This window comes from Spea bombifrons, chromosome 8 (genome assembly GCF_027358695.1).
Source record: "Spea bombifrons isolate aSpeBom1 chromosome 8, aSpeBom1.2.pri, whole genome shotgun sequence".
NCBI lineage: Eukaryota > Metazoa > Chordata > Amphibia > Anura > Pelobatidae > Spea > Spea bombifrons.
The window spans coordinates 46,998,586-47,008,348 of NC_071094.1; the positions used below are offsets into that span (position 1 = coordinate 46,998,586).

Below are 9,763 nucleotides of genomic sequence, written 5' to 3' on the forward strand. Positions count from 1 at the left end.
GAAATAAAGGATGATGAGTTATGTTAGGGAGCATGAAGATGGAGGGTGAGGATTGTGTTACAATAAGGGGCGATAACTGTAGGGCATGGAAATTATGTTAGGGAGGAATATGAATATGGTGGTTGGGGATAATTGAGTATTGGAATGAATTAGGATGTTGTGGGTGTGATGATGGTCAGGGGGAACTCGACACTAACACATACATAGAGTCACTCTAACATCTTAAACACACATACGTATACACATACATACGTATACACATAGCCACTAGCAATTTACACACACTTGCAAACACACACTCTTACAACTTACAGATATAATTATACACGCATACACACAGAGCCACACACACTTCTACATACACACACAGAACGTATACCTAAACATACATGCACACACAATCTAAAACCATACACTTATATACACATAGCCACAATATATACTAACAAATATATACATACACACATTCACTTTCTCTGATAATGCAAATCCCACGTACACCCCTCTCATCTGTTTACAAGTTTATTTGCAGTTTATTACCTACGGTGAAAGTATGTTTTCTGTTTTAAATAACCCTGTTTTTAGTAGTTTATTTAAATACATTTGAAAATGGTTTATTTCATACTCATATTTTTTGCATAATACTAAGTTAACTGGTGCTCCCCCAGTTGATTCCAGCCTATTGCATGGGCTACAGTGATATTAGGAACTATATATTTTCATTTGTATCTTATTAAGACTAATGTGTTTTTCAAATATACTTTAAAATGCAGGTTTTGTCCTTGTTCTGAACAAAAAATATTGGAGCCAGAACCTGACATGTGCAGTGTGCCCAAAAATGGCACCTTGAATTATGGGGCTTGTATTTAATTATTTCCAGGGCTGGTTTTAATTCCCAGTCTGGCCCTGTCTGTGTTCCTCTAATACTTGGTATAGCGGACTTGACTCTAATGCTTGTTATTGCTCACCCTAACTCCCCTTTAATACTTAGTTCAGCTTATCTTACTCCTCGTTGCTTCTCAAATACTTACAGCTTGGTGATAGATTAATAATTACTCAATTTTAATATAACTCAAACTTTCTTCCTGTGCTTACCATTTATCGCTTAATTACCCATTATTAGGAAGGAACAGAACATATTTCTTCTTTACTGCTGCCCAGTGTTAGCTGTGCCTTGACCTAGAGGTTCAGTGCTGCCCACCCCTAGCTTTTTGGCACCCAGTGTTAGAACTGCAAGGACAAGGCTAATCTGTTTTTAGTAGTTGAGTGTTCTAGACCCAAAAGTCAGTTTCATCCTCCATGTTGTTTTTTTGTGTATTATGTTCTGAACTGTCCAATCACAGACACAGTCCTTTCAAGGTTTAGTTGCTTTTATTCCTCCCCATGCTCTCAGTTTGATCCGGATCACAATATAGACTCATTTATTCTGCTTAGGCCTGGATGCTTTGAACAGCTCAAACAGGGAAAGGGAAGTTCCTGAAATACAACAATAAGGACATTATCTAAATGTCTTATAAAGAGAAGCGCATGTTACATGAAACACATACATAGAGTGCATTAGGATTACCAACTTTTACACTTTAACCTGGGACTTTTCTGCCTGCATAACATTTTTTCTGGAGCCCTGAATCTGATTGAGATGTTACAATGTCTACAATCAGATTGTATTCCAGGTCACAGCCAATGTCCTGGGTGCATCGAACGCTAGGATGTCCCAATGAGCAGGACAAGTGGATCCAGGTTTTAGATCTCTCCGTTTCTGTAGCAAATCGAGTGCCAGGGTTGGCTGTGTGCTTGATCACAGGACTGGGAGTCCAAAATACGATTGAATAAAAGGGACAAATTCTCTATCTCCTTTCCTACTCCAGTGACTCTCTTATCTTGCGAGAGTTTCCATGCTACACGTTTCACTATATCAAAGGGTATCATCAGGGGTAGCTGGTCTCTGCCTCCTCTTCTTGCCTTTTGTGTATCATGTATAAACCTTTGGCTGCTCAAAATAGTCAAGAATAACTGTACATGTATCTATAGAAAGTGTAACAACGCTTAATACAAGTTATCACATATTTAGATGGACAAAAGTCTCATGTTGTCAGGTAATGACCCAGAGCGGCCGATGATGGTATTGCAGGAGTCACCGTGCAAGAGTGGAGACACAGAAACAGTGCAGAGTAACCACACTTCCCTGTGTGTTGGGCCATCAGGATTGTGTGGCCGTATATCAGGACCCTGAAATAGCAGCGGGAGGTATGCAGTACAGATAACAGGATATAAAGATATCTCAGAGCTAAGAACAGAAGCAGGTTGCAGAATGAGGAATACAGGTTACAGGGACAGGCTACACACAATACATGGATAAAACAGAACAAATTCTGGGGATACAGCTTTAAAAATACTCTGTAAAGAGAATAAAAACCACAAATGGTGCAATAACGTTTAAAAGGTTTAAAACAGCCCCCACTAGTTGTGCCACACTCACAAGATTGTAGTAGGAACTGCGCCTTAAAGATAGCCTGTATCTTAGGAATCCTGAAGATTTACTGGAACTTTTTAAAACCACCTCAAAGTTTTAAAAACCGGTCATCTGCTGGATACAAACGGATGGTAGGCAGGCAGGGTATCTTCCAAAAGTTCTTTATTTAAAATAGCCCATTAAAAATGCTTAATGTTTTAAGAAACTAAGTCCAACGCGTTTCGTCATATATATATATATATATATATGACGAAACGCGTTGGACTTAGTTTCTTAAAACATTAAGCATTTTTAATGGGCTATTTTAAATAAAGAACTTTTGGAAGATACCCTGCCTGCCTACCATCCGTTTGTATCCAGCAGATGACCGGTTTTTAAAACTTTGAGGTGGTTTTAAAAAGTTCCAGTAAATCTTCAGGATTCCTAAGATACAGGCTATCTTTAAGGCGCAGTTCCTACTACAATCTTGTGAGTGTGGCACAACTAGTGGGGGCTGTTTTAAACCTTTTAAACGTTATTGCACCATTTGTGGTTTTTATTCTCTTTACAGAGTATTTTTAAAGCTGTATCCCCAGAATTTGTTCTGTTTTATCCATATACCTGTTATAAGGGGCTTTTTGAAGGAAGAGTCCTTGGGGAAGCTACCACATATGTGTTCCGAGGAATGAATAGAGGGTTAAAAAGCTAAGTACCCTGTTTTTATATTTTTTCATTCTTGTAGAACACAGTTACAACTGTATTACACACAATACATACAGGACTAGTCTAGAACTATATGATAACAATCGGAGATTTAGTCACATCTTATGGCCATAGTATGCTTAGCCCACCACTACGCCAAAGTACGGTGGGTCCTAACGCTAAACGCTAAACACTAAACACTTAACAAACTAAACATGGAATCTAAACACATATCAGAGAGACATACCTGCAGACTGCGACAAACAGAACACATAGGTGGGGCGCACCTTATAAAGGGAATAGAGCTGAAGCAAAGAGCAGAACTGGAATCAAGGAATCAGAAGCACAGAGCATAAGGAAATCCAGGAATGGATTACAGCGAAGTGGGAACAGTAGCAAGACAAGACTAAAGACATGCTGCTCTGACACATGTCTGTAACTCTTTACTATATTGCACTTCAATTATTAATTTATATATTAAAAAGATAAAATGAAATATAATACGAGGGACATTTGAAAAGTTCCCTCACTTTTATATTTTCATTGAAGTAGTAGTGATTGCTCATGTCTTAGTCACTAGTTCTGTGTGGCAAGCAGGCTGCCCTTGCCGTTTAGAGTTTTCACCCTGGGGTGAAGATGGCTGTGAAACTTATAAATTGCACCAATCATACGCCGTAGAAGGTGCGCCGGGAGCACAAATTCATCGTGGCATGGGAGCTCAGTATGGGGATAAAGTTCTCTCTTGTAGAGTCGTCTATGAGTGGATTGAAAAGTTCAGAATTGGCTGTGCTGGTGTGGTGGCTGCAGAATGCCCCGGAAGTCCAACTAGAGCCACGACCACAAGGAATGAAGAAAGAACCCTGGAACTGATTCGTGAAAACAGAAGAATAACAGTCAAAGAGGTTGCAGGAAAGCTGAGTGTGAGTGTTGGATCTGCCGATGCCCTGATTCATGACAGGTTCAGTTAAGTTCAGTAAAGTGTGTGCTAGGTGGGTGCCTAAGCAGCTGACAGAGGAGCATAAGCGCAAGCTCTTAGACGTTTGTTCCAGACACATGGCCCGTTATAGTGAAGAAGGTGATGATTTTCTGCAGAAAATGTGGGTTCACCTTAACAAACCTGAAAGCAAGCGGCAGAGTATGCAGTGAAAGCATCCATCATCTATTGTAGCACAAGGTTTAAGATGCAGCCGTCGGCAGGAAAGTTGATCTTGACCGTCTTCTGGGCAAAAGTTGGTACGACGTTGGGAAAATTGCATCCCAAATAAGGTGACTATGTAGAAAAGTGATGTAATTTGTGTTTTATGTTATTTGTTTTGCAATAAATAGAGATAAAAAAAATGCGGACACTTTTCGAACGTCCCTCCTATATTGCATTGGTGTCCATTCTCCTCTCTATACATATCGAGGTAATTTAAATAAAATTAAACAAATCAAATCTCACATTTCGTCCTGGATCACACCTATGATGAGTTTTAAAGTGTGCAGATACACTGTGTGCTTCATACCCCTTTTAATATTAGTCCTCGGAATCTACTGCATTTTACATGGACATTCCAACATGTAACAAGTTAATATATCGATAACTGAGTACATTCCCAAAATGTATTTTACTGGAAAGATTCTACTTTTTTAAAACCATTTTTGCATTTGTTGTTTTGCTGGCTGGGCAAAGATAGCATTTATAAAAGCCCTTGCCCTGGTATCAAAAATGTTGTGCGAGTTTCGATCATTCCCTTTTAGGAGAACTCTGAAAGATATAACTGCCCTGTTGTGTGTGTTTTATATATAACAATTGTCTGTGTTGTTATTGCGCAAACTCCCTTTTATATATTAGCTCTACATACCTGCAATGCTGATTGCCATTGTGAGACGAAACAATATCACATCTGCCATCCCTCCCTTGGTGTGAATCGGCAAATCATTGTCTGCCTGTGATTGCAAACATCAGACATGTCAGTTAAAGAATAAACTCCAAAGCACTAAGAAAGCTACAAGCGAGGCACAGAAATATCCTTCACTGATGTCTGGAGGAAGCCAGCTACGTCTAGCACCTTCCATGTCACATCACTTAGAATTGCTTTTTAGCTGAGGCATTGCAACTCCCAGAATGTTCAGCCAGCCACAGGTTTTTGCAGAAAACTGAACAACTTGTAAACTGGGCTCCATGTTGGCTGATGAGCTACCAGTCAGACACCTCTGTTATTCATTAAGTTAAAAAAACAAAATAATACAAATTTGCAATAGTTACATTCGGACTTCATCACTTTCACTGTGCTGTTTTGATACACATTTAGGTTGACCTTAAAATTATATCCATATGACTAGGATGTCAAGTAGTGGGTGAAATGAGAAAGGCACATTTCATATTGTTACAGATCAGAAATTGTACACAGCTAATGCAAGAAATACATAAAGAAGTTGAATTATCTGAAAGCAATATTTGCATTTTCTAAAATAAAGGGCTAACCTGGAATATCTTTTGTTTTTCAAGAACTTTGTTCTGGATACGAGTCTGGCTGGAGGTGGCGAAGCCCTTAGAAAGACGATGCCCAAGGATCTATAGTGCAGACAAAAATAAATGGAGGCACTATCTAGTACCATGAATTATACACAAACACATCATTTATGAAAACAATATTTTCATTTTGGTATTATAGTGGTATATATTTAAGAGGATCCTGTGCATCCTCCTCTCACATTCTGTGAGGAGGAGGACTTAAGACCAACGGGAGCCCTAACTGGCTGCATATACGGTAAAACCACTACTGCCTGATGCCACTACGATGCCCTTCTACCCTCCTCTGATGCCAACCTTTTTCTAGGAGCTGGGTATGATGGTATCATAGGCTTCTACACGCTTAAAAACCTCAATAATGTGTATAGAAATAGCAGGACATGGTTGGCAGATCGGCCCCCTCCGGCCTGTGAAGTCTATCTGTTTTTTCTGCTGTAAAGACGCAAATCTTACTAAGTCGTTGGTCTCATCTTAGATTGAAGAGCCATGTATGCCATGGGTGTTTAAATTCTATTGTGATGGGTTTCAACGCGTTATTAAAGGACTGATACTGTCTGGTCCATGCACTGGAGCAGGGTAAGGGGGCAATTCTCTGCAGTGCGTGTTAGAGAGCAGTATAAAAAAATAAAGCTCTGCAGTGCGTGGTAGGGAGCAGTATATAGACGTAAAGCTCTGAGGTGCATGTTAGGGAGCAATATATGGAAGCAAAGCTCTGCAGTCCGTGTTAGTGATCAATACAAGGGAGGGATGTTCTGCAGTTAGCACTCTTTACCAGATAATTTCTCATATTGCTGATTTGTCGGCTCCCCTTGTCCTTACTGCTTCACTTCTGACAAGGACACTGCAGATGACCTATTCAGCTTCCTCATTTAGGAAATCAGATTGAGCCAAGGCTCTCCATGTGACAACCAGAAAACTGATACCAGCTAAGAGGCACAGCAAGTGAAGGGGGGTAAGGGGGGGGGTGTGCAGAATAAGGAGAGAAAGAGAGAGTAGTGCAACACCAAACAGTGTAGATTTAGATAATAGCAGTGTGAAATAATACAGTTGTGTGAAAAAAGTACACCCTCTTTGAATTCTATGGTTTTAAATACCAACAGTGATTAGGAATCCGTTTTATCAGTAAAGCTGCTATGGCGTTGTCATTTCGTAGCCTATAAAAGCGCCCTCGTGTGGACATACTCTGTGATTGCACCCAGTTTTTAAAGCGCTGCTGCACAGGGTGTAGATTTAGGGTAATCTCTATCTAGGATGGCTTTTGTGACATTTAATGAGCAGCAATGTCCTGCGACCCGCCATCTTGGAACACCTAATTGCGACCCGCCATATTGGAACACCCTGTTGCCGTCAACCATCTTGGAACACCTAGTTACGACCCGCCATCTTGTAACACCCAGTTTCTGTCAGTCATCCTATAACTTCCTGTTGCGGTGCGCCATCTTGGAATACCTATAGGTTATTTATAGGGTTAGGTTATTAAGTGTTTGGGTATTTTAGCTTGCACATCTAATGTGTTTATAACATTAAATAAAACACATAGGCCCTGGTGGATTAATATTAAAGCCCTTGTGCAGCAATGAGAATTTCCTCTATAATTTTATATTTACTGATTGATATCGCGCTCAGTCGGTCCTGCTTTTTGTCCACATGGTGGCAGCATATCACACATACAGCCTGCAGTGCAAACGTTTTTCTGAGCTTTACCTTGAATACTGCGTCTGCGTGTGATTTTCAGTGGATCTGTACCTCCAATGCTGTGTTTCCTTGGGTTATTTATTTACATTATACCTGAAAATACACTGTGGAGGAACAGAGAGATGCGTCACTGTGATGGAGGGGACAGAAGGACTCAGGGGGATTGCACAGGTAGCCTGAACACTTAAAAGCCAGTCCTGGTGACACCTGAAGCTGCCATTCTCCGGTGACCTGACCAGCAGTGACTGTGTGTGACTGCGTGTGTGTATGACGATGTGATTTTGCAGAATCTATCGCAGTCCATGCTGTGTCAACATAGGAGGAAAAGGGTCTGGTAGGACTCGGTGCAAGAAATTGATTCGGGATGAGGCAGAAATGTCAGGGTTAGGTAAGGTGTATGCGGATGCAGATGTCTGTCTGGCAAGATGGCAACGGAGCCTGGGAGACAACAGCAGAGTCTGTGGACACTGACAGAAGGCGGCGGAGTGTGAGAAGACTGTCAGAAAGCAGTGAAGACAGACAAACGGAGGTGGAGTTTGGGGAGACAGGAAGATGCCATCAGAGTCTGGGAGACAGCAGCGGACACTGGCAGTTGGAGGCAGAGTGTGGGGAGGATGGCAGACGGCGGCGGAGTGTGGGGAGACAGGAAGGTGCCATCAGAGTCTGGGAGACAGCAGCGGACACTGGCAGATGGCGGCGGAGCGCGGGGGAGACTGGACGACGGCAGCGGAGCGCGGGGGAGACTGGACGACGGCAGCGGAGCGCGGGGGAGACTGGACGACGGCAGCGGAGCGCGGGGGAGACTGGACGACGGCAGCGGAGCGCGGGGGAGACTGGACGACGGCAGCGGAGCGCGGGGGAGACAACAGCAGAGTCTGGGGACACTAACAGAAGGATGGCGGAGTGTGAGAAGACTGGCAGAAAGCGGTTTAGACAGACAAACGGCGGTGGAGTTTGGGGAGACAGGACTATGTTTTAGACAGTATTGGCTCACTAATTGAAATATACATCATACAGGGTACAATTTGTGCAAAAACAATAAAAAAAATTCCTCTATTTTATATTTGCTGATTTATATGTCGGTTCTGCTTTTTGTCCACAGGGTGGCTGCATATCCCACATACAGCCTGCAGTGATTTTCAGGTGATCTGTACTAGAGCCCTGCGCGGGACTAGTTTTTTAATCCCGCTCCCGCGGATTTTAATCCCGCTCCCGCAATGTGGGTGTTCCGCTCCCGCCCGCTCCCGCCACTTTTGTGGCCAATCATGCCCGCCTCCTTACCTGATTTCCCGCGCGGCTGCCCTCGAGTTGTTCCCTCACGGCGTCTCTTCTTTTGCTCCGCCCAGGAACAAGGCGGAGTCACAGGAAGTGACGTCACATCACGTGACTCCGTTTTGTTCCTGGGCGGAGCAAGCTAGGAAACACTGTGAGGGAGCAGCAAGAAGGCAGCCTTGCGGGACTGCGCGGGATTACCGGGACCTGCAGGTACAGTGCCTGACCGCCCGCTCCCGCCCGCAGCCCCAGCAAGACCGCCCGCGCCCGCAACGCACGCGATGAGGAGCGATAACAGATCTGTCTCCAATGATCTAGCACGGAGTCTGGATCAGGGAGTCCCCACAATGACCAAAACTGATAACACAGAAATAATACACAATGCAATGGTTACACACATTAACACTTCCCTCTCTGGCAAAATACTTTGGAATTCATTTAATATGCATTCTTGTACCCAAAGGAAGAAGGAAAAAGCTCTGCAGGCTTCTGATTAGCTATACATCTTACAGGGCTGACTCCTATTAAAGTATACATCTTACAGGGCTGGCTCCTTAATTGAACTATACATTTATAGTTAGGTTAGAGGTTTAAATGCAATTTAAGAAAGTTTTACCTCATGCATGCGAATATGTATACCGCTCCTGAAGCCTGTTTCATTATTTAAGCGGTTCTGGTGCCGCCGGTATTTATCCTGCAGCCCCTTCATGCGGCCATAGCTTGTAATAATATTTGGCGTTCATTTTATCAGTAAAGCTGCTATGGCGTTGTCATTTCTTATCCTATATCGCCCTCGTGTGGACATACTCTGATTGCACCCTGTTTTTAAAGTGCTGCTGCACAGGGTGTAGATTTAGTGTAGCTTGTGTCTCGATGGATGGCTTTTGTGACATTTAATGAGCAGCAATGTCCTGCATATGCTTATTTAGCTGTTATATTATTACCTCACAGACCCGACAAGCGAAACAAAATGAGTAAACCACATATATCATCTCAGAACACTCAGCCACGATCCGCCATGTCAAAACAAACAGATCCCGTCAGCCATCTTGGAACACCCAGTTGCGATCCGCCATCTTGGAAATCCCTGTTTCCGTTGGCCATCTTGGAACACCTACATGCGATCC

The 9,763-nt window shown here is 42.8% G+C and overlaps 1 protein-coding gene across 1 annotated transcript; it reads right to left on the reverse strand.

Annotated features, from left to right (window-relative positions):
- Positions 1–1,352: 1,352 nt before the first annotated feature.
- On the reverse strand, positions 1,353–6,583 carry LOC128502729 (cytochrome c oxidase subunit 7A2, mitochondrial-like). Its single transcript, XM_053472623.1, has 4 exons — positions 6,442–6,583; positions 5,622–5,711; positions 4,999–5,083; positions 1,353–1,476 (listed from the first exon to the last, which is right to left on the reverse strand). Exons 1-4 carry the CDS (start codon positions 6,454–6,456, stop codon positions 1,418–1,420), a joined length of 249 nt encoding a protein of 82 aa, XP_053328598.1. The 5' UTR covers positions 6,457–6,583; the 3' UTR covers positions 1,353–1,417.
- Positions 6,584–9,763: the final 3,180 nt, after the last annotated feature.